The sequence below is a fragment of the Bos mutus genome, chromosome 4 (assembly GCF_027580195.1).
Source record: "Bos mutus isolate GX-2022 chromosome 4, NWIPB_WYAK_1.1, whole genome shotgun sequence".
NCBI lineage: Eukaryota > Metazoa > Chordata > Mammalia > Artiodactyla > Bovidae > Bos > Bos mutus.
In genome coordinates, this window is record NC_091620.1 from 95,468,260 (window position 1) to 95,494,758 (window position 26,499).

Consider the following 26,499-nt stretch of genomic DNA (forward strand, 5'->3'; position numbering starts at 1 on the left):
CTACCAACACTGTAAAGAAGCTAGAGGAAGAAGCTGACATCATCACTAAAACTTCAGTCATAAATAGGATGACATCATCTTGTGGAAATCATTTAAGAGCTAAGGAAATTTTTATTCTATTCTTATGTCTATGAAAGGCTTTTAGTTATTTTAAAGTAAGTTAATCTCTTTTTAAAGGCTTGCTTTCTGAAGGCAGTCATTTGCCAATGTTGCCTGACCCAGAACAATTACAGCACAGTATCTAAGACACAAAAACTCTGGGTTAAATTTGGAAAAATGCAATGAATTTTCTAATTTTCTGAATCAATAGACTAGGGCAAATTAAGGTTATAAAAGTCTAACTTCAAATCAGTGCTTCTTTTTATTTATTCCCTTTCCTTTTTTAAACTATTTTATTTCTTTTACATCCTTTATGCTCAAAGGTACATTAAGTGCTTTACATCAATTTATTATTATGTTGAGGCAGCACTGCTGAATGGTTCATCTTATATGGAGGAAATCAAGGTTTCGAGGTGTCAGATAATAAAAACAAGCTATTTTTTTGCTTGCTGAGTATGGGAGAGCTACAACCCTGGAGCAAGTTCAAAAAAGTTTTCCTGAGACCTGAAAAAAAAAGCATCAAGGAGAAATGTATTCCTTATTAAGAGAGATGTCATACATTAAGTTCACTTTTTTTTTTTTTGGACTGGCTATTTTCCTGGTTTTCATCATTAAATCACAAGCACCGATTTCAAGGTTGTTCTATGTGGGTGATGTAGGGCTCTATAAAGGGCATAAACACACTTGGGATGAGGCAGAGTTTTCCTTAAAAGAGCAGATGCATGTCTTGCCCCAAATCACTCAGGTGGTGAGTGGAGGTATTGGAATATGAAACAAAACTGTTTTGTTCTGAAGTCCTGGTTGTTGTTTTTGTTGGTTGGCTGTTGTTGTTTTCCTGTGTTAAACCCTTGACTTGAAAGACTTCTGTTTTAAAATAGAATCTTACTGTAAAGGAAGACCCAGAGGAAAAAATTCAGTAATTATAGTCCTTTGTTCAGATTTAATTACCAGATTTCTCAAAAGCAAAAACAAGGGAAAAGCCAATAACAAACAAACAAAAATGCCCAACAACAAAGAAAAGTGGACCATGTAATGATCTATTAAATGCAAATGGAAACATTTATGTTGATGTGGTTTAAGGTTCATTCTTCCAGTATTGTTGGGAATTTTTCCTAACAAACTAAGAGATTGTTAATATAGATGAAGAGCTTGAGTCACAGAGAGAGATGAATAAATTGCCCACTGTCACACAGCTGGATAGTGTTGGGTCAAGAGTTGATCCAAGGAGTCTGACTTCAAGACCATGCTTCTATCATCTGTTTTCAAACATAATGCTGACTTACCAAAGGGTACAGAGTGAAGAAATACTATAAGTAACTTTGATTTTAATCATGATACTTGTGAATATGTTTATCACACAAATTGCCTATAACTTTTTGAATTAACTCCTGGTTCCCTTCTTCACTCATTGTAGCAAATGCTTTCTGAAAGTACTTCAGCTGATTGATGCTATTCTTTATATATTCATGTTATTCATAGATTTTAGTTTTGTGGTTCAGTCTGCTTGTAGTCTGCAGTCCATGGGTCACCAAGAGTCGGACACAACTGAGAGACTGAACTGAACTACTAGTAGAATTTGTAATATTCTGTGGTGGTGATGATTCATTGAACATGGAAAGAAATGAAGTCTTTTTACCACCACCAATATAGAACCAACTATATATATATATAAAAGAAGGAAATGGCAACCCACTCCAGTGTTGTTGCCTGGAGAATTGCATGAGCAGAGGAGGCTGGCAGGCTACAGTCCATGGGATTGCACAAGTCAGACACGACTTAGCAACTAAACCACCACTGCCATATATATATATATACTTAGACACATATATATGTATAAATATTTGAAGTGCCCTACTGAGAATGGATAAGCAAAACAAGACTTAATTAAAAATGTCAGATTAAGTTGCAGACAGGATCTTAGAATCATTAATAAAATACATTTTTTTTATATTGGCTTGAGATAATATTAGGTACAAAAGCATACACAGTATATGTAGTTAAATGTTATACGATCTAATCTGCAAAAATTTACTTTCTCATATTGATATCCTTATATGTCTTATTCCATTTTTGGTTTATTCAAAATAGTACACTGATAAAATTGGTCATTCTCTACCACCATACCCCAATATTTTTATGTAAGAAAAAATAAGCTTTTTGTATCCAAAATTTGCAGTTTATTGAATTAAGTTTATTCTCATCTGCCAGGAGTTTGAAAAAAATTGGGAGCATTAATCTGCCAAGTTTTGTTTTTGCCTTATTTTTAGTTTCATTTCCATTATATTGAACTAATTGGTAAGGGGGAAAAAAAAAAAAAGTACCTTTCCAGGGCTTCCTATGAGGCCTATAGCACTTGCAGTCCTTTGATCTGGACAGATGTGGCTTCATCTCAGTTTCTTATCTGTGGGTCTCCTAGTCCCTTCAAGTGGCCTAGTAGGTAGTACCCTACACAACTCCAGGAGTCTTCTCTTCCATGAAGTCTACATCTGTTTCCCAGGCAACATTTATGCACTAGTGTCCGGGCAGTGGCAAGCCCAGGGAATACCATTGTCCTGTCTTGGCCCTAAAGTACCTACAGCCTTGTTCTCAGTTTCCCAGGCAGGAGTCAGATCTTGGCCCACTGTTCACATCTGCTTGGAGAAAGCAAGCTCTCTCAGTCAGTCCTGTGAAATTCTCCTGTGAACTTGAGAATAGAAGGTAGCTCCCATCACCATTTCCCCAAGTGGACATGGAGATTCTCAGTGTAGCAATGGATCTTTGTGTGCAAATGTCAGCTCTTTTATAGCTCTGCACTAAGAGTGGGCGGAGATCTTGAAGTAGATTTCTTTGACAATTGCCTAGGAAGATTTAGAATTTCACTTTAAGATTTTATATCCATTGGTCTTGGTGTTAAGGTAAAACTTTCACGTTAACCACTTTCTCCAGTGGTTCAAAACAGTGTTTATTATTAGAGACAAAGAAAGGAGGCAAGAGGGATAACTTTGTGTATTCATGCTGTGTTCTTGATTCTGCATCAGCACCTTCAGGTAGTTGTCTGATTTAATCATCATAACTCCATGGAATTGTGAATATTCTCCCCAGTTTACAGAGGAGGAAATTAACTTTCTAAGAGTAAAGTTTTTAAGGCCATACAGACACTGTGGAAATAGGGATGCCCGACTGGAAAGCTCCTGTTTTTCTTGCTCCGTTGCTGCAGGTAAGATATCGAAATCTAATCACCTGTGTCAGCGTAGGGCTGCCTGGTTTGTTTCTCAAAGAGTTACCTTCCTTTTGTAGACTTGGATGTAAGAATGTTTGAGATCATTTCTCCTGCTAATGCTCTTGAACATTGCAAACAATCTTAACATTGGCTGAGTCTTAAAATATATACTTAAATTTTTTTCTTTTCAGACAATAGATTTTGAAGGTTTCAAGCTATTTATGAAGACATTCCTGGAAGCCGAGCTTCCTGATGATTTCACAACACACCTTTTCATGTCATTTAGCAACAAGTTTCCTCATTCTAGTCCAATGGTAAAAAGTAAGCCTGCTCTCCTCTCAAGTGGTAAGTCTAAGTATTTACTAAAAATCTATATAATGCAAAAACCTCAAAGGGAAATGTCAGTATAAGTTCTCTATAAGATGAGATGATTTGCTTAGAAATTACCTTTGTTGCAGGATTTATCTTTTCAAACTAAGATTGTGTAACTAAACATTAGAGAAAATATACTTTATCACTATACATCACTTGTCATTACAGTGTCTTAGAAGTCTATGTTTTAGGTAATAATTTTAAGAGATACTTCCATAAAATTTAACAAAGTGCTCTTTTTTTTAAATTTTATTTAATTTAACTTTACAATATTGTATTGGTTTTGCCATATATCAAAATGAATCTGCCACAGGTATACATGTGTTCCCCATCCTGAATCCTCCTCCCTCCTCCCTCCCCATACCATCCCTCTGGGTCATCCCAGTGCACCAGCCCCAAGCATCCAGTATCATGCATCGAACCTGGACTGGTGACTCGTTTCATATATGATATTATACATATTTTAATGCCATTCTCCCAAATCATCCCACCCTCTCCCTCTCCCACAGAGTCCAAAAGACTGTTCTATACATCAGTGTCTCTTTTGCTATCTCGTAAACAGGGTTATTGTTACCATCTTTCTAAATTCCATATATATGCGTTAGTATACTGTATTGGTGTTTTTCTTTCTGGCTTAACTCACTCTGTATAATAGGCTCCAGTTTCATCCACCTCATTAGAACTGATTCAAATGTATTCCTTTTAATGGCTGAGTAATACTCCATTGTGTATATGTACCACAGCTTTCTTATCCATTCATCTGCTGATGGACATCTAGGTTGCTTCTGTGTCCTGGCTATTATAAACAGTGCTGCGATGAACACGTGTCTCTTTCAATTCTGGTTTCCTCAGTGTGTATGCCCAGCAGTGGGATTGCTGGATCATAAGGCATAAGGCAGTTTTTTAAGAAATCTCCACACTGTTCTCCATAGTGGCTGTAGTAGTTCGCATTCCCACCAACAGTGTAAGAGGGTTCCCTTTTCTCCACAGCCTTTCCAGCATTTATTGTTTGTAGATTTTTGGATCGCAGCCATTCTGACTGGCGTGAAAGTGCTCTTTTAAATGACTGGAAAATATATAATATATATCATACACCATGTATCATGTATCAGTAGTCACAAGGCAGTTATGTCTGAAAACATAGTATTTAATATTACTTGTTCAAATTACCGGTATTCTTTCACATTTTTAGATTTGTAACCTCAGAGTATTACTTTTCCTCTTAGATACTTAATTCAATTTTGTCACCACAGAGATTTTAGTTTTCTTATTAGGTGTAGGTTTTAATCCATTACTACTTGTCAATAAATGTGTCACTCTCCACAAAGTCAGGAAAACAGAAATCTCACTATGTTACTTTAGGGAATATGAAATAGGAAACAGGTAAAACAGCACTGGAGAGTTTGAAAAGCAAAGATGAACACTGAGGCATGCGGCAGTACAACCACAGGAAGCATATTCCTCCCCCAGGTTGGAGTCATCAAAACCTAGAAGCTAGGAAGGAGAACCTCTTGGAGCTGGAAGGCAGAGTTTGAAGGTGGGGGATTTTGCCTGGCAGATGTGAACCATCAGACTCCTGTGCAGAGGATCCTATCTGACAGGCTCTGGTAGCTCAGGAACTCAGGGAGGAGCCCACAGCCCTGGAAGTCAGACCTCTTTCAACATCACCATGGTCTCTGCAGGACTGAATGGCAGGCTGTAAGCTGTAGACTAGAGGCCAGTTGCTGCTGGAACCAGGTTCTGTGAGAGTGACATGTTGGAGAGATCTAAGAGGAAGTGGAGGTAGAATGGCAGGAACCAAGCCCTTCTCTCTCCTCCCTTCTCAGGTCTCTTTCATGCCCTCTCTGAACCCAGCCAGTTTCCATCAGTCAATGGAGAAATGTAATCTTCAGCAGTATGTCTCAAACTCTTATCTAGGACTCTTTAAGGCTTCTGAAAAATCCTTCAGTTCAGTTCAATCACTCAGTCGTGTCCGACTCTTTGTAACCCCGTGAATCACAGCACACCAGGCCTCCCTGCTGCTGCTACTGCTGCTAAGTCACTATAGTCGTGTCTGACTCTGTGCGATCCCATAGATGGCAGCCAACCAGGGTCCCCCATCCCTGGGATTCTCCAGGCAAGAACACTGGAGTGGGTTGCCATTTCCTTCTCCAATGCATGAAAGTGAAAAGTGAAAGTGAAGTCGCTCAGTCACCTCCGACTCTTAGCGACCACATAGACTGCAGCCTACCAGGCTCCTCCACCCATGGGATTTTCCAGGCAAGAGTACTGAAGTGGGGTGCCATTGCCTTCTCTGGCCAGGCCTCCCTATCAATCACCAACTCCCGGAGTTTACCCAAACTTATGTGCATCGAGTCAGTGATGCCATCCAGCCATCTCATCCTCTGTCGTTCCCTTTTCCTCCTCCCCACAATCTCTCCCAGCATCACAGTCTTTTCCAATTAGTCAACTCTTTGCATGAGGTGGCCAAAGTATTAGAGTTTCAGCTTCAGCATCAGTCCTTCCAATGAGCACACAGGACTGGTCTCCTTGAGGGTGGATGGATTGGATCTCCTTGCAGTCCAAGGGACTCTCAAGAGTCTTCTCCAACACCACAGTTCAAAAGCATCAATTCTTTGGCGCTCAGCTTTCTTCACAGTCCAACTCTCATATCCATACATGACCACTGGAAAAACCATAGCCTTGATTAGACGGACCTTTGTTGGCAAAGTAAAGTCTCTGCTTTTGAATATGCTATCTAGGTTGATCATAACTTTCCTTCCAAGGAGTGTCTTTTAATTTCATGGCTGCAGTCACCATCTGCAGTGATTTTGGAGCCCCCCAAAAATAAATTCTGACACTGTTTCCCTATCTATTTCCCATGAAGTGATGGGACCAGATGCTATGATCTTAGTTTTCTGAATGTTGAGCTTTAAGCCAACTTTTTCACTCTCCTCTTTCACTTTCATCAAGAGGCTTTCTAGTTCCTCTTCACTTTCTGCCATAAGGGTGGTGTCATCTGCATATCTGAGGTTATTGATATTTCTCCTGGCAATCTTGATTCCAGCTTGTGTTTCTTCCAGCCCAGCATTTCTCATGATGTACTCTGCATATAAGTTAAATGAGCAGGGTAACAATATCCAGCCTTGACGTACTCCTTTTCCTATTTGGAACCAGTCTGTTGTTCCATGTCCAGTTCTAACTGTTGCTTCCTGACCTGCATATAGGTTTCTCAAGAGGCAGGTCAGGTGGTCTGGTGTGCCCATCTCTTTCAGAATTTTCCACAGTTTATTGTCATCCACACAGTCAAAGGCTTTGGCATAGTCAATAAAGCAGAAATAGATGTTTTTCTGGAACTCTCTTGCTTTTTCTATGATCCAGCGGATGTTGGCAATTTGATCTCTGGTTCCTCTGCCTTTTCTAAAACCAGCTTGAACATCAGGAAGTTCATGGTTCACATATTGCTGAAGCCTGGCTTGGAGAATTTTGAGCATTACTTTACTAGAGTGTGAGATGAGTGCAATTGTGTGGTAGTCTGAGCATTCTTTGGCATTGCCTTTCTTTGGGATTGGAATGAAAATTGACCTTTTCCAGTCCTGTGGCCACTGCTGAGTTTTCCAAATTTGCTGGCCTATTGAGTGCAGCACTTTCACAGCATCATCTTTCAGGATTTGAAATAGCTCAACGGGAATTCCATAACCTCCACTAGCTCTGTTCGTAGTGATGCTTTCTAAGGCCCACTTGACTTCACATTCCAGAATGTTTGGCTGTAGGTCAGTGATCACACCATAAATCCTTACAGACCCCGAAACAGTTTTGTTTATACGTGTGATATTTATTTCTGTTTGTCATATTAAAGATGACACATTCTATAAATGATAATGATCAACCCCCTGTTGTTCAGTCACTGAGTCGTGTTCGACTCTTTGTGACCCCATGGATTGCAGCACGCCAGGCTTCCCTGACCTTCACCATCTCCTGGAGATTGCTCAAACTCATATCCATTGCAGTGGTGAGGCCATCCAACCATTTGATCATCTATTGTACCCTTCTCTTCCTGCCTTCAATGTTTCCCAGCATCAGGTTTTTTTCCAGTGAGTCAGTTCTTCGCATCAGATGGCTAAACTACTGGAGTTTCAGTTTCAGCATCAGTCCTTCCAATGAACATTCAGGACTGATTTCCTTTAGGATTGACTAGTTTGATCTCCTTGCAGTCCAAGGGACTCTCAAGAGTCTTCTCCAATACCACAGTTCAAAAGCATCAGTTCTTCAGTGCTCAGCCTCCTTTATGGTCCACCTCTCACATCCATACATGACTACTGGAAAAACTATAGTTTTGACGAGATGGACCTTTGTTGGCGAAGTAATGTCGCTGCTTTTAACATGCTGTCTAGGTTTGTCATAGCTTTTCTTCCAAGGAGCAAGTGTGTTTTAATTTCATGGCTACAGTCATTTTCTAAGTGATTTTATAGCCCCAAAATAGAGTCTTTCACTGTTTGCACTGTTTCCCCATAGACTTGCCATGTAGTGATGGGACCAGAGGTCATGATCTTAGTTTTTTGAATGTTGAGTTTTAAGCCAGATTTTTCACTCTCCTCTTTGATCTTCACCAAGAGAGTCTTTATTCCTCTTTGCTTTCTGCCGTAAGGGTGGTGTCATCTGTGTATCTTAGGTTATTGATATTTCTCCCAGCAATCTTGATTCCAGCTTGTGCTTCATCCATCCAAGCATTTTTCATGATGTACTCTGCATATAAGTTAAATAAGCACGATGACAATACACAGCCTTGATGTCCCCAATTTGGAACCTGTCTGTAGTTCCATGTTTGGTTCTAATTGTTGCTTCTTTACCTGCATACAGGTTTCTCAGAAGGCCAGTAAGGTCATCTAGTATTTCTATCTCTTCAAGAATTTTCTACAGTTTGTTGTGATCCACACAGTCAAAGGCTTTAGCATAGTCAACGATGCAGAAATAGGCTTTTTTTCTGGAATTCTCTTGCTTTTTCTAGGGTCCACGGATGTTGGCAACTTGATCTCTGGTTCTTCTGCCTTTTCTAAATCCAGCTTGAACATCTTGGAGTTCTCAGTTAATGTACTGTTGAAGCCTAGCTTGAAGAATTTTGAGTATTACTTTGCTGGTGTATGAGATGAGTGCAATTGTGTAGTAGTTTGACATTTTTTGGCATTGCCTTTCTTTGGAATTGGAATGAAAACCAACCTTTTCCAGACCTGTGGCCACTGCTGAGTTTTCCTAATTTGTTGGCATATTGAGTGCAGCACTTTCACAGCATCATCTTCTAGACTTTGAAACAGCTCGGCTCGAATTCCATCCCCTCTACTTGCTTTGTTTGTAGTGATGCTTCCTAAGGCATACTTCACTTTGCACTCCAGGCTGTCTGGTTTTAGGTGAGTGATCACGCCATCTTGGGTATCAGGGTCATTAAGATCTCTTTTGTATAGCTTCTGCTTCTGTTAAGTCCATATCATTTCTGTGTTTATTGTGTCCATTTTTGAATGAAATATTCCCTTGGATAAACCCCTTAGATGTTGACAACAATATTATCTTTATGAAAAATGATTATTTTCAAACTAAAAATGAAAAGGTGTACATTATATTACATTGTTACAAATGACTAATGTCCAGCTACATAGAAGACAGCTGAGTAACCACATTTGCTTCTGTGTCGACATATATGTCATGTAACCCCTTGAAAAATCCACTGTACCCTCATGAGAAAATGAGAGTGAAAAAAACAAATGATAGCTCAGAAACCACACTTATACCATTTTGACCTTACAAATCCCCTGAGAGAGACTCATCTATCCCATGGGAGCCACAGGTCTAGAGACTTCCTGCCCTGACATTACAATGTAGAATATCAAAGTGTGAGTAAAGAAGTGAGGGGAATTTTACTAGCTAGCACTCTAATAAATAAAAAGTTTAAAGCATGTAATTAAGAAATAGGTGATTGAGTCATAAACCAAAATTGAGCAATCTGATGAAGAGTCCACACTGTTAAGTCTTATGCTGTACTCCTTCCCTTTCTGTTAAAGAAGTCATATATTTTTCCTTGGGTAATTTTGTTGTTCCCTGCTTTTTAAAATAGATGTATACCTTTCATATGTGATATTTTGATCCCTTCAAAATATTAAACAATTAATATGCTTATAGCCTTTACCCATCAAATATTTTAGTTCCTCAAATATTCCCCATATCTCATGAATTGAGAGGACTCCCCACACTTGCTGATTCTCTGAGTGAAATTCATTTAGTTTATTCTGATGTATGGTTTCAGCTTACCAGTGTTCTGTGCTGCATATTTTTAAATGGTACAGATTCTTACTTGGATCTAGAGATTAAAACTTCTGTATTCTCTGTTTCCTTCTATAAATGGTTTGCACATTCAGACATAGCAAAGTTGTCCCTTATTTAAATTTACATGAGCAAGCAATACTGTCCTTGGGTTTTGAAAAAGAAGCGGGAACATTTTTTGATATGTTCTCTCTCTGAGTCAACAGATTCAGACTAATTGTGTCAGACTTGGAAGAAAGAGACAAGTTGAATTATTTTGGTAATTTCATAAGAAATTCAAGTCTCAAACCCTCTTTTCTTTAGATAGATATAGTAAGTGCTACATGTAAGATGCCAAATTTACAAGGAGTAGAGATCAAATGGGGTTTCAAAATAGGGAAAAAATAAGGACTAACAGCTTGTACTTCATTTGAGATAATCACACATTCTGCAAAGACCTACTTGAAAGGAATTATAAGGTAGGCTATGTAACTTTCATAGCACAAGAATGAATTAAACCATGATGCCTTTTCAAAGCATGGCCTCCAATTTTAAAACATAGGTGCATAGTGTCCTTGGTAGTACTCTTTCTCATCCTATGTACTTTTCAGGATTACCTTCAATAGTCTTTTTTTTCTGGGAAATAAAGAACACTGGATAATAATAAAATTTTCAAGATCTGGTGTAACCTTGACTCAGAAACATATATATATATATATATATATATATATATATATAATTCCTTGAGACTTAAAATAATCTAAGTTATCTACATAAGATGTATTCATGTTTGAAAAAATCACAAATTATTATTGAATAATGAGGTGCTATAATCTGCTTTGTTGATCGCTCTGAGAGTTCATCTATTTCATCACCAGATTACCAGCAGGACTATGATAGCCGTTCTTGATTATATATAGACTGGATAATAAGGGCTTCTTAACTAGAAGACATACATTTTAAAAGGAAAAACTATTATTCTTGTTAATGAACAATGATCATGTATTTGGTAAAAGTAAAATACTTAGTTTTTATAGAATAAAATATTTTAAGATAAACATAAATAGGTTTAAGTGTTATGAGTGTGTAGGTAGTTGTGTTTGTTGAACTTGTAAAGCCTAATGATCCACCTTAAAGCTCAACATTCAGAAAACTAAGATCATGGCATCTGGTCCCATCACTTCATGGGAAATAGATGGGGAAACAGTGGAAACAGTGTCAGACTTTATTTTTTTTTGGCTCCAAAATCACTGCAGATGATGACTGCAGCCATGATATTAAAAGATGCTTACTCCGTGGAAGGAAAGTTATGAGCAACCTAGACAGCATATTCAAAAGCAGAGGCATTACTTTGCCAACAAAGGTCCATCTAGTCAAGGCTATGGTTTTTCCTGTGGTCATGTATGGATGTGAGAGTTGGACTGTAAAGAAAGCTGAGCGCCGAAGAATTGATGCTTTTGAACTGTGGTATTGGAGAAGACTCTTGAGAGTCCCTTGGACTGCAAAGAGATGCAACCAGTCCATCCTAAAGGAGATCAGCCCTGTGTGTTCTTTGGAAGGAATGAAGATGAGGCTGAAACTCAAATACTTTGGCCACCTCATGAGAAGAGTTGACTCATTGGAAAAGACTGTGATGCTGGGAGGGATTGGGGACAGGAGGAAAAGGGGATGACAGAGGATGAGATGGCTGGATGGCATCACCGACTCGATGGACATGAGTTTGAATGAACTCCGGGAGTTGGTGATGGACTGGGAGGCCTGGCATGCTGCGATTCATGGGGTTGCAAAGAGTTGGACATGACTGAGTGACTGAACTGAACTGAACTGAATGATCCACCTGGCGTTTCATGTAGCAGATGATATATTGCTTTGGAACATTTTGTTGCCCTTAAGTGCCTCTTATCACCTATTTAAATATATGATGATTATTAATTCTATTATTCCCATGTTGTGCTCTTAGTTTTTGAATGTATCTATGTACCATCTTTCCACCTTTCCCATAACCTCTCTGCTTAATTGTAAATGCCAAGTCCTTAATTCCAAATCTCTTTACTATTCCAGTGACACATTTCTCATTTTACCCTCTCTAGAATCTATCACTTGAACTATTGCCTTTACAAAATGGTTTTCTCATTTGGAATCCCTTTTTTTTTTCTTCCTTTCAAGAGGCTCACAAACTCTCAGTCATGGATCACTATTATGATCCCATATTTCAGTCCCTATGATTTGAGCACAGCATAACCAGAGAGAAATCTCATAAATACACAAATTTTTGCCACTATAAATTCCTAACACCAGATATTTTTTTTCTTTTATTTTTTGATTGGCATATAATTGCTTTACAAGGTTGTGTTGGTTTCTGCTGTACAACGACATGTATCAGTCATTAGTATACATGTATCCCTTCTCTTCTGAGCCTCCCTCCCAGTCTGCATCCCTCCCTCCCTCCAGGTCATCACAGAGCACAGAGCTGAGCTCCCTGTGCTGTACCACAGCTTCCTGCTGCTGCTGCTAAGTCGCTTCAGTCGTGTCCTACTCTGTGCAACCGCATAGACGGCAGACCACCAGGCTCCCCCGTCCCTGGGATTTTCCAGGCAAGAGTACTGGAGTGGGTTGCCATTGCGGTTCTCCACAGCTTCCTGCTAGCTATCTAATTTACTCATGGTGACTGAACACCCACGGGCTTCCCTGGTTGCTCAGTGATAAAGAATCTGCCTGCCAGTGTGAGATGGTTGTTCGATCCCTGGTTGGGGAAGATCCCTGGAGAAGGAAATGGCAACTCACTCCAGTATTCTTGCCTGGGAAATGCCCTGGACAGGGGAGCCTGATGGGCTACAATCCATTGCGTCTCAAAGATAATGGATACAGCTTAGCAACTAAAGAACAACAGGCTAACACCCAGTATTAACATGGTCTTAACACCTCTTCAGCTTAAAAAAAAAAAAAAAATCCCCTGAAAAGTATTTATTCTTGTTCCCGTCTCCTAGATCAGTTAAACTTTTGAAACCTCTTTTAGTTTATTCGTATCTTTCCCCTCTCTCTCAACAGATGACATTTTTTATTAACATCACACACACACACACACACACACACATACACAACAGGCATTGTCTAACATAAAATGCCTCAGTTATTTCTCACACGATCCAAAACTCTTTATTACCCTTTTGGAGAATATATATTACTATATTCCAGTTGGAGCCCTTTGTCTGAGTGTTCCATAAGGAATCAAACTAATTGTATCTGAAATCTGCTTCTATGCCTATCATCTTTCTTGGTGAATGGAACCTGCATATTTATCAATTTCCCTACCTGAAAATCTTGGACTCTCCCTACCCTTCATTGCTTTTCTCCTCACGTTTAATTAATCGAAAAGTGCTCTCTGTTACTCGTCGTAACTTCTTCTCAAACGTTCTGCCAGTGTCATTTGACTCATCATTGTGTCATAGACTTTTAGTTAGCATGACTCCCAGCCAGGCCCTACCCTTCTGTGTGCAAAATGGTTTTTCTAACACAGCAGCCTGATAATATTATTTTGGGGTTCTGGCTTTCACTGTCACCTGGTGGAATGTTTTTTAAACCTTTATTTTCCAAGTAAACGTAAATCCTAGTTATTTAAAGTCAATTAAAGCTGAGTTCCTGGAGAAGGCAATGGCACCCCACTCCAGTACTCTTGCCTGGAAAATCCCATGGATGGAGGAGCCTGGTAGGCTGCAGTCCATGGGGTCGCTGAGAGTCGGACACGACTGAGCGACTTCCCTTTCACTTTTCACTTTCACGCATTGGATAAGGAAATGGCAACCCACTCCCGTGTTCTCGACTGGAGAATCCCAGGGACGGGGGAGCCTGGTGGGCTTCTGTCTATGGGGTCGCACAGAGTCGGACACGACTGTAGTGACTTAGCAGCAAAGCTGAGTTCTTTTGTTTGGGGATGGTACAGGAGAGGTCTAAGTACAGGGAAGTCCTAATCTTTCTGCCTCCCTCCTACCCCCTCATCACCCCCCGCTTCCCCAGGCTGGATACACCCCATCCTGAAGTGCCCTAGCTGAGCCTCCAGGGCCTGGGCAGGACAGTTAAGAAGGTGACAAAGTCTGAGTTTCATAGCATTAAGTCCATGCCATGGGCTTCCCAAGGGCTCAGCTGATAAAGAATCTACCTGCAATGCAGGAGACCTGGGTTCAATCCCTGGGTTCGGAAGATCCCCTGGAGAAGGGAAAGGCTACCCACTCCAATATTCTGGCCTGGAGGATTCCGTGGATTGTATAGTCCATGGGTTCGCAAAGTGAACACAATTGAATGACTTTCACTCCACTTCACTTCAAGCCCATGCCATGCAGCTTGCAGGAGGTTTCCCAGATGGCACTAGTGGTAAAGAACCATCTGCCAATGCAGGAGACCTAAGAGATACATGTGCTATCCCTGGGCTAGGAAGATCCCCTGGAGGAGGGCGTGGCAAGGCACTCGGTATTTTTGCCTGGAGAATTGCATGGACAGAGGAGCCTGGTGGGCGAAAGTCCATGGAGTTGCAAAGAGTTGGGCATGACTGAGCACACACGCATGCAGGCACATGCAGCTTGCATAGGCTGCCTCCAGCCCTCATTCTCTGTCTCCTTGCCCTATGCACCCAGATCCTTTTCATATCCAACTGTTAGCTGTGACTTAACATGTGCTTTGCTTACTCAGGACTCTGAACTTTTCTGCATGCTGTTTCCTCTGCCCTTATTTCACAGCAAACACAGTTCCTTCATGTCTCAGAGAGGGCTTCATTCTAATTCAAAAGGGTATGCTGTGTTCCGTATTAGGGATGCAGTGATGGGAGAGATGGGGTCCCTAGAGAATGCAGCTGGGAAGCACCGTGGGCACCCTTGTAAAAGTCCCACCATCTGCCACCTGCAGGATAGCTGGCATATCCCTGCCTATCTCCGGCTCCCACCTGTGACTGTTGTAGCACATGCATTCCTAGGAATAACCCATTTCAGCTAAATTGAGATAGCAATTCACTGTAATATTTGTGACATTTGTGACATTTGTAACATTTCTTTCTCTAAGAGTAGGCTAATTAGAAGAGGAGGTTGTATGGTTCATTAGATGCTTCAAACACTCATTCTGTATATTCCTGTTGGGTTCCCAGGGCCCAAAATATTAACTTTATAACAGTAAAGTGAAGTGAAGTGAAGTCGCTTAGTCGTCTCTGACTCTTTGCGATGCCATGGACTATAGCTCACCAGGCTTCTCCATCCATGGAATTTTCCAGGAATGAGTACTGAAGTGGATTGCCATTTCCTTCTCCAGGGGATCTTCCTGACCCAGAGATTGAACCTGGGTCTCCCACATTGCAAGCAGATGCTTTACCATCTGAGCCACCAGGGAATCTCCCTTATAACAGTAAAGGTTCTTTATTAGCCATCAGTTCAGTTTAGTTGCTCAGTTGTGTCCGACTCTTTGTGAACCTATGGACTGCAGCACGCCAGGCCTCCCTGTCCATCACCAACTCCTGGAGTTTACTCAAACTCATGCCCATTAAGTTGGTGATACCATCCAACTATCTCATCCTCTGTCGTCCCCTTCTCCTCCTACCCTCAAGCGTTCCCAACATCAGGGGTTTTTCAAATGAGTCAGCTCTTTGCATCAGGTGGCCAAAGTATTGGAGTTTCAGCTTCAACATCAGTCCTTCCAATGAACACCCAGGACTGATCTCCTTTGGAATGGACTGATTGGATCTCCTTGCAGTCCAAGGGACTTTCAAGAGTCTTCTCCAACACCACAGTTCAAAAGCATCAATTCTTCAGCGCTCAGCTTTCTTCACAGTCCAACTCTCACATCCATACATGGTCACTGGAAAAACCATAGCCTTGACTAGACGGACCTTTGTTGGCAAAGTAATGTCTCTGCTTTTTAATATGCTATCTAGGTTGGTCATGACTTTCCTTCCACAGAGTAAGCATCTTTTAATTTCATGGTTGCAATCATCATCTGCAGTGATTTTGGAGCCCCCCAAAATAAAGTCTGACACTATTTCCACTGTTTCCCCATCTATTTCCCATGAAGTGATGGGACCAGATGCCATGATCTTCGTTTTCTGAATGTTGAGCTTTAAGCCAGCTTTTTCACTCTCCTCTTTTACTTTCATCGAGAGGCTTTTTAGTTCCTCTTTCTGCCATAAAGGTGGTGTCGTCTGCCTATCTGAGGTTATTGATATTTCTCCTGGCAATCTTGATTCCAGCTTGTGTTTCTTCCAGTCCCGTGTTTCTCATGATGGACTCTGCATATAAGTTAAATAAGCAGGGTGACAATAGACAGCCTTGACGTACTCCTTTCCCTATTTGGAACCAGTCTGTTTTTCCATGTCCAGTTCTAACTGTTGCTTCCTGACCTGCATATAGGTTTCTCAAGAGGCAGGTCAGGTGATCCGGTATTCCCATCTCTTTCAGAATTTTCCACAGTTTATTGTCATCCACACAGGCAAAGGCTTTGGCATAGTCGATAAAGCAGAAGTAGATGTTTTTCTGGAACTCTGTTGCTTTTTCCACGATCCATCGGATGTTGACAATTTGATCTCTAGTTCCTCTGCCTTTTCTAAAACCAGCTTGATTAATTTACAGAGCCTCAAATCAATCATAGGTATGGTTTACTTTGTGATGTGTTCTAAAAATATTTAGTAGCAAGCTAGAAAATATGCCATGATATTAGGTATTTGTTTTTATGCGCTAGACCAGAAGCCCTATGAAAATGGGATTTTCATCTGTGTCGTTCAATATTTGATCTTCAGTGCCTAGAACCTAATTTTACATGAATAACACTAAAGGTCTTTAATATTTATTTAGTTTTGGGACTCCCTGGTGGCTCAGCAGTAATGAATCCACTTACCAATGCAAGAGACAGTTTTTTTTTTTTTTTTTGATCCCTCTGTTGGGAAGATCCCCTGAAGAAGGAAATGGCAACCCACTCCCGTATTCTTGCCTGGGAAATCCAGAGACCTTGCTGGGCTACAGTCCATGGGGTTGTAAAAGAGTCAAACATGACTAAGTGGCTAGCTAACAACAACATGCTTATAAAGAATATGCTAGTTGCATATCTATTAAACGAAAAGAAAAATCATTCATAATCCATTTCCCTATGAGAATGCAGGTAAAGATTTGGTAAATATGTATTTTTATGTGTGCATGCTTATACATGCAAGCCAGTGTATACAAAGTCTTCTCACAAACCTGTATTAAGTGGATGGCCCAAGGACTGATCTGAATGGAAGGTGAACATTTAAGAGCTCTCAGCTATGGCTAGGATCTCTAATTTCCTTCCAGAAGTTTATGAAATAATCAATGTAGTTACTCTCAAGAGTCTTGAAAACCAGAGTCTTAAAAGGTCATTTATTGAGAGGCAGGAGACAGATTTCACTGATTTGGTTTTTGCTCTCTAGCGCCGCAAAAGTATACTTAAAGCTTAAAATAATCCTGCATCAGGTTGCCTTTTAAATTGTCGGTGCACAACTAGTCTTTGTTTTCTTGAATGCAAAATGGAAATAATGTCTGACTTACTGGGTCGTGTGAGACTCAAAAATGTAATTTACATTAACAGTGCCAGCTATTACTGTTATTCACAAACAGGTCATTTTTCTATATTTCAGTTTGCAAATACAGAATAAAGATCAAATTCAGTGCAGTTTTTTCCCCCTTACAATATCATACACCCAGAAAGAATATATTAAAATTTAAAGAGTATTATTAGGGACTTCCCTGGTGTTACAGTGGATAAGAATCTGCCTGGCAGTGCAGGAGACATGGGTTCGATTCCTGGTCCAGGAGGGTCCCTTATGCCGTGGAGTGACTAAACCCATGGGCCCCAAATACTGAGCCAGAGCTCTAGAGCCTGAGAGCCACAACTGCTGAAGCCTTGTGGGCCCTAGAGCCCATGCTTCGCCAAAAAAGAAGTGCCACATGAGAAGCCTGTACACTGCAGCCAGAGAGTAGCCCCCACTCTCTTCAGCTAGAGAGAAGCCTGCATGCAGCAATGAAGAGCCAGCACAGCCAAATTAGTTAATGATTTAATTAAAAATAAAAAGTATTATGGAGATTTCATTTTGATGTGACAAATACAGGAATTTTGGTAACATGACTTTTCACATGTGATGGTTTAATTCCCACACTTAGAGTATATTTAGGGAACTGAGATTAATTCAACCAACTCTCAATACGCTGCCCGTGGACAATGTGTCGCCTGCACTGTGGTTGCCACGAGCTCAAGCTCAAAATTTAGCAATCAATTAAAACAATTCAGTTCTTTACTCAAATACCAGCCACGTCTCATGCCCTAAACAGCTGTGTGTGGTTAATAGCACTGTATTAAACAGTGCAATGTATAGAACATTTCTATCATTGCAGAATATTATACTGGTCAGGACTGATAGAAAAGTATTGTTTTTACTGCTTTTTGAAAAGAGCCTGAAGTTTGAAATAAGATGTGCTTGTATGCTCAGTCACTGAGTCGTGTCCGACTCTTTGTGACCCCTGGGATTGTAGCCCACCAGGCCCCTCTGTCCATGGGATTTTTGTAGGCAGAAATACCGGAGTGGATGGCCGTTTCCTTCTCCAGGTGGTCTTCCTGACTCAGGGACTGAACTCACATCTCCTGTGTCTTCTGCATTGGCCGGAAGATTCTTTACCACTGAGCCACATGAGAAGCCTCGATATGTGATTATACTATGTGATAAATTGCTTGAGAAGCCCGATAAATTTCTGCAAATTGAACCAGTATAAAAACTGGAAAAACCAAGTTACCAGAGTGTTTTCTTGCGTGATAACTTTAGAATTTTAATTTGTGTTATTAGTTTTGAATATTTCATTTTAATAGAGGAAGGGAAATAATGGAGATAACACTACTGTTTTCATTTTCTGTAATGCTAGTGTTTGAAGATAAATTAAACTGGAGCAGAGACGGTAATTGAACATGTACCAAGACAGATTTGCTAATAATTGAACCTTGAGACTGGAATTAAATGTATCTATTAGAACAGAACCATTAAAGTCATTTTTTCAAGAAATAGAGTATCCATATCAGAATACAATGAAAATAAGGTGTTTGAAGAATTTGTTGGTTATTAACAATATTCAATTTGACTAATGCTAATTGTTTTTGTACTTAAAACTTTGCAGAGAAGAATGTTTATATATATATATATGTATATATACATATATATAAAATCATCATAAAAGCAGAAAAATGCCATCAGAGTACAATTTAATTATTCCCAATAAAACTAATAGACTCTAATTGCCATGCTTATTTTCTACTTATTTTGTACTTGGTTGTACCTTGTAATATATGTTATATGTGTATAGCTATATATGGGTCTGCAGACATAAATGGCACGTGTGCAGGTGTATATACTTCAATTTTGTGGGGAAATATTTAAAGAAGCATAATCTTGGGCAAGTCAGAGAATGTGTGCATTTGGATGGCAATCACATGATCTTCAGGACTAAATATTGACCACTTAAGGCAAAACAAACACACCTTGCTTTTATACCTAGCTTCACATACAGTTCCAGTTGTGAACAGAAAGTTTCACCAGTGACTGGATGGGTTCAAATGGGCTTTGTTAAAGGAAAGTAGGCTTTTGAGCCTCTTCTTCAGAGGCTATTACTGCTAAAGAGAAGTGTAGGTTTCCATTTACCATCTCACTTCATGAGATGCTGTAGGCAGGAAACCAGGCTTGCCATGTTCATTTGCCATTTGCACAGTCTCCTGTGTTTTCTGTAGAACCCGTAGCACAGACGGCTTAAAAGGAAAAAGACTTTTCTTCAGGGAAGTGTACTTTCTGAGAGATGAGTAAGTACTGGGTAAGACCTACAGCCAAATTTAGGGACAGGAAAAAATTTTTTACAGGGTGGAGTACGGATGTAAAAATAACCTCTGTGAAGACAGATTGAGGCCCTATGACCTGTTTTCAAAATATTAAATAAAAAAATAAACATTTTCATCACATAAGAAAAAGTGGGCTGATCTAAGGGAGAAGGTTGGGGCAGGAACCATCCCAAGCTTTTTAATGCAATACCTTAAGGTTTAGTACTCCAGCTCTCTATATTTTTTTGTTGTTGTTGTAAAGTAATTGTGAAAAAGGCCTTTGACATTTTATTTGTTTTCTCTGATGCACCCTATAAATCTTTGCAAAAAGTATACATTTTACCTCTCAAGTTTAGCTGAAATAGGGCTTAAGGAAAATTAGAATTAGTTCTTCATTGTGTGTTGTCATATATGCCCATAATTTCTTTTTTAATAACTTTTCAGTTCTTTTATATGTGAAATTATGATGCAATTCAAGGCATCATAAAACTTTTAGTTTACAACATATCATGAATTGCAAATGGCAGATGGTCATTTTGTCAAGCAGAAGCAATCTTAGTAGAGTAGCATGTTTCTTGACCAAAAGTAGTATTAAATTTAAATTATACATTTATGTTCATGTTCAGTATGTACATGACATACAAGAAAGGCAAGCAGAAAACTGTGATACTCATGTTCTCCAAATTTTTTTGTTCAGTATTATGAAAACTGATACTGAGATACCATAACCTTAATTTTATAAATACAGATAATCATAAATGAAAAGATGTAAGTAAAAATGGATACTTTTTGTCTTTCTTCCAGATGAATGTGATGACACATGCTTTTTATTCTTTCTTATTTTGTGCTGAGTTGTAGTGTAAAATAATTAAATGTAACTTATTAAAGCATTTCACTGCCATAAAGGGGGGGCATGGAAGAGAGGATTAGCTCATCATACAGGATGAGTTAGGTCATAGTTTATCCAACCATAATTCAAGTGCTGTGTTCTCCAAGTCTGAAAGTTATGGCCATGTGAAGGATCAGTGCCAAAATGTCTTTTATCATAGACTGAGACTGCTTATTCCTACAGCTGGTGAGGCTTTAGATGGTTAGTTAGAAGTAGTCAGGTATTTTCTTTTTAAAGCTCAGAATTGTCTTCTATTCTCTGCCCTTGGTTTATAAAAGTGACCGTATTACTTTGCATTAGATATACAGTGACACTTTTGTCAAGGGGAGAAATCAACTTATAACATATGTATGTATATATATGTGTGTGTGTGTATCTTTTTCAATAACGGTGAACAGAAGTAGCATTAATGTGAAGCATAAAGGTATATTTGAAATAAGGCTTTGGTAAAAATGAAAGATATAAAGCACTGTTTTTCAAACTGTGGATTTGAAAACTGTGGCTCATAATGAATTCAACTTAAGGGATCTTTGACAAAAGAATTTTAAGAATGAAATAGAAGAGAATAGGTTAACAAAGGAAAGAAAATAATGGCACATGTAGGAAACCTACTAGTATATGTGTGTGTTTGTATTTGTGCTGGATTAAGATTTGATGCTTTTGAACTGTGGTGTTGGAGAAGACTCTTGAGAGTCCCTTGGACTGCAAGGAGATCCAACCAGTCCATTCTGAAGGAGATCAGCCCTGGGATTTCTTTGGAAGGAATGATGCTAAAGCTGAAACTCCAGTACTTTGGCCACCTTATGCAAAGAGTTGACTCATTGGAAAAGACTCTGATTCTGGGAAGGATTGGGGGCAGGAGGAGAAGGGGACGACAGAGGATGAGATGGCTGGATGGCATCACTGACTCGATGGATGTGAGTCTGAGTGAACTCTGGGAGTTGGTGATGGACAGGGAGGCCTGGTGTGCTGTGATTCATGGGGTCGCAAAGAGTTGGACACAACTGAGCGACTGAATTGAACTGAAGATGTAAATTGTTTTTCTTACTTTTTCTTCCTATTGGCCTTGAACAAAAATAGTCTGTAAGCTATTAATGTAGACTAAAGAGGACAAATTTGCTACTTATGAAACTCTAGCAATTAATTTCACTAAGGTTGTTTCTCATCTGTAAAGTGGTAATAATGCAGTCTCCTTCACAGGGGTAATGGGAGAGTTAAGTAAGATGATGTTTTGTGTTCAAGTGCCCAGCATGGTTCCTGCCACATATCATACACTCAGTAAATGACACATTTTCTTAGTAGTAACCTTGTGACTACTAAACTAACTTCTGACTTTTCGTAATACATGAAACTGTATTCCTGGATATCTTGAAATGGCTGAAGGAAATGACAGGTATTTTATCAAAGTTACACATGGAAGGAAATAAACTAGAGCAACAGATGTCGTTAGGTTGAGGTGTGCTGGTGAATGACAGATGAATGACTGGCGTTTAGACTGTATTTGGTTAAGGTTATTCCTTCTGTTCCAGTAACTCCTGGTTGATTAGGAACCATGTAGCCATTCGCCCCATTAGCCATTTCACCCTCATACTTTTCATATGACCAAACAGACCTCAAAGGATGATCGGGTTGTACCTTGTCAGATGCATATGGTCTTGTTTCAGAGGCTTCTCTCATAAGATGGAACTATTTATTGTGAAAAGGTCTCAGCTTATTTATCATCATCCAGATAACCTGCAGTCATCAGCTCTTATGACTAGGCATTCACGTTCACTACCCTTGTATTGGGGGTTTCCCTGGTGGCTCAGACGGTAAAGTGTCTGTCTGCAATGCAGGAGATACAGGTTCGATCCCTGGGTTGGGAAGATTCCCTGGAGAAGGAAATGGCAGCCCAATCCAGTATTCTTGCCTGGAAAATCCCATGGACGGCGGAGCCTGGTAGGCTACTGTCCACGGGGTCACAAAGAGTCGGACACGACTGAGCGACTTCATTTCACCCACTTCTTCACCCTTGTCTTGGAATAGGCACAAAGAATAGGTGTCGGAAATAAAGTATGGACCGTATTTAAACTGCAGTTGTGTAGTCTTACCTCGCTAATTAAATCTGTCATGTTTATCCAGGTTTTTTTGTATGTTCTTTTTCTCTTGCCCATGGGAAGATTCCTTGATGGCGAAAAGGATGTGTTTTGCATGATTGGACATAAATGCATGTTTTTATGTATGAATGATACCTGGTTGTCAGTATATAAATCATATTGTGACGGATTCACATTTCCTCAGCTTTTTTTTTTTTATGAAAGACCATTTTTCAGTCTTCCAAATGATTTACAGCTGTCACTGCCTAAAGTGGAGAAAGGTGGAATAGGGAAGTAGTGCTTCGTGCTTTGGATTCTGTCCACCAACCAACCCTGGGCCACAGAATTCTGACCCACATACCCTCCAGTGAGTCTGCAGAGCAGCCCCCGTGTCCCTGAATGCCAAAGAACTCTATATTACTTAAAAGAGTCATGGAATGTCTGTCTCTGTTATACTAGTACCAGAGGTTTGGGTTGTTTGATGCCTTAGAAACATACAGTTCTTTATATGGTCTATGCAATCGTTATCTCTCCATTTCCCTTTTTTGTTTGTTTGTTTGAGAGCACTGTGAATTTCTTTAAGTATGTAAAGACAAATATTTTTTTTTCCAGGTCTGAAAATGAACAAAGGTGCCATCACCCCTCCTCGTACTTCTCCAGCAAACACGTGTTCCCCAGAAGTAATCCATCTGAAGGATATAGTCTGTTACCTGTCTCTCCTTGAAAGAGGAAGACCTGAGGATAAACTGGAGTGTATGTACTTCTTCATTTAATTTACTTATCATGATTGGGGTGGTGGAAGGGGCTGGATATTGACAAACTTAAAATTGTTTCTACTATGGTTGCCTACATTCTTATTCAATGAAGTGACCTTGGTTATTAATAATAAAAAATCCTCCAACTGAAAATCAGACAGTTAAAAGATATTAAGAATCTAGCAATTTTAGGTTATTATTGATCAAATCCATTTATTACTGAGTATTTGAGTATGTTTATCAATTGACCTATTTTTTTAATTTACTCAGTTTGTTAACCAGGTTATGTTGAAAAGTATCTTTTGTGTTCTTTTGAAAAAATACTTACTTCTAATATATAAAAGATCTTCTCATTAGTCAGAAAGAGGGTTCAGTTCATTATACACAGTTAACCTGAGCCTTTCTTTTTGGAAATCTTCCTTGAAACCTTCTGCACTAAGTTTCTCTGCTAGGAACAAATAATTTCTTAAATGCCAAATATGAGAGTTTCATTTCTAGAAACTGACTCTGAATATTATAATTAAAGAATAGCTATTTTCCTTCTAGCATGTAGCAGGCACTTCTGATAGAGAATTTCAATCTAGTTGAAAGGAAATGTGATCTCTTTAAGAAAATACAGTTACTGAGCTCTCTCTGGTGGCGGACTGTACTCATTACAAGGCAGGAAAATACTTTTTTTAAACCTTTACTGTAAGCCCAATCATTTAATAATCTATTCTGTCTCTAAAGTCCTTGCTAAATAGAGAGCTGGTGGTTTGCTCGGTAATCTGATTAGCCTGGTTATAATAGATAGCATTAAAATGAATTAAATATTCTTGCTACTGGGATGATAGTAAAGACAATGAATCCTAAATTTGATATTTCTAAATCAAATGTAGAATATTACGAGAGCTCAGAATTATGGTTAGGTAGCATGCTTGGTTAAATTTAATGATAACTTTTTAAAAATATTTCTGTTACTAATAAAAAATTTAATATATGATTATTTAAGTCACACCTGCTTAGGTTATGAATAAACCATATTAACATCATTCTTTAAATACATATTTATTAGTTCTAAATGTTGAATATTTGCATTTCAAGATTTATTTGTATTCCTAAGAACCTGTAGAAATCTCTCTCATTCCAAAATAAATATTAATGTTTAGTGAATTTCTATTGAAGTAAAGGCCAGCAAGAAAGTTTTCTCAGGTGTTATCAGGGCCAGGTTTGGGATGATTTTAAAAATCCAAAGACAAATATTCTATTCCAGGTCTGAGAATGAATAAAGACAACATCACTTCTCCTAACACGGTCTTTGTGTTCCAGTTTAATTATTTTTAGGCCAACTGGAAGTATTTTGTTTTTAAGGTAGAATTCCTAAGAGGTATGTTTTGGTATGTTTTAAGTTCTCTGTTTAAATCTTTGAATCCATAGTCTTTGTCCACTATTGAAAGGCAGAATGTTAACCCAGGAATGATTCAAAAACATTGGAAAAATCAAGTCAAACCTGACCTGTTGCTCACCTTTCTTCAGTGTTATCAATCCCCTTCTGTCTGTTCTTTGAGTTTTCCAGCAATTTTTTGAACTTATAACATTCAGTTGCATTTTCTTTTTGCCTTAACCATATCTTTAGATTTTCCTCATAGACAGACCTGTTAGCTCCTGACATTACTGCTGTGGTTTTTACCAGGTCTGCAAAGTAAATGCATTTCAATTTCAGAAGCACATGAAGGTACCAGCTATGTTGTGGTTTTCTTCTCTACCATCCTTAAGTTTGGAGGACTTTAACCTGGTTCTTACTCATCTGGAGCTTGTGTTTGTGTCTGTTTTTTAAATGCCAGTGCTTGGCTCCTTGCTCTACCAATTAAATCAGAAACATTTCTTTCATGTACTTCCCTAGCCATGTACTTATACATTTTCCCTTTTACAATTGCACATTTACAAATTCCTATATGCAGGTCAGGAAACAAAAGTTAGAACTGCACATGGAACAACAAAATGGTTCCAAATAGGAAAAGGAGTTCGTCAAGACTGGATATTGTCACCCTGCTTATTTAACTTCTATGCAGAGTACATCATGAGAAACACTGGGCTGGAAGAAACACAGGCTGGAATCAAGATTGCTGGGGGAAATATCAATAACCTCAGATATGCAGATGACACCACCCTTATGGCAGAAAGTGAAGAGGAACTAAAAAGCCTCTTGATGAAAGTGAAAGAGGAGAGTGAAAAAGTTGGCTTAAAGCTAAACATTCAGAAAACTAAGATCATGGCATCTGGTCCCATCATTTCTTGGGAAATAGATGGGGAAACAGTGGCAGACTTTATTTTTCTAGGCTCCAAAATCACTGCAGATGGTGATTGCAGCCATGAAATTAAAAGATGCTTACTCCTTGGAAGGAAGGTTATGACCAACCTAGACAGCATATTCAAAAACAGAAGCATTACTTTGCCAACAAAGGTCCATCTAGTCAAGGCTATGGTTTTTCCAGTGGCCATGTATGGATGTGAGAGTTGGACTGTGAAGAAAGCTGAGTGCTGGAGAGTTGATGCTTTTGAACTGTGGTGTTGGAGAAGACTCTTGAGCGTCCCTTGGACTGCAAGGAGGTCCATCCAGTCCATCCTAAAGGAGATCAGTCCTGGGTGTTCATGGGAAGGACTGATGCTAAAGCTGAAACTCCAATACTTTGGCCACCTCATGCGAAGAGTTGACTCATTGGAAAAGACTCTGATGCTGGGAAGGATTGGAAGCAGGAGGAGAAGGGGACGACAGAGGATGAGATGGCTGGATGACTCGATGGACATGAGTTTGAGTAAACTCCAGGAGTTGGTGATAGACAGGGAGGCCTGGCGTGCTGCGATTCATGGGGTCGCAAAGAGTTAGACACGACTGAGCGACTGAACTGAACTGAACTGAACATTCATATGTTGTATTACAGTTACAGATTTTGAAAAGGTTTTCAATAAGTTTTTAAAAAAAATTTAATGGTTGTTAATTGGTGTGCCTGTGTACTTAGT

General features: G+C 39.3%; 1 protein-coding gene across 2 annotated transcripts in view; it reads left to right on the forward strand.

Annotated features, from left to right (window-relative positions):
* DGKB (diacylglycerol kinase beta) overlaps window positions 1–26,499 on the forward strand; it is an 869,780-nt gene that overhangs the window by 207,491 nt on the left and 635,790 nt on the right. For both annotated transcript variants that reach the window (XM_070369773.1, XM_070369774.1), the window contains exons 4-5: window positions 3,490–3,643; window positions 23,357–23,497. In XM_070369773.1, coding sequence (XP_070225874.1) covers window positions 3,490–3,643; window positions 23,357–23,497 — 295 coding nt within the window. The remainder of the gene's footprint in view (window positions 1–3,489; window positions 3,644–23,356; window positions 23,498–26,499) is intronic.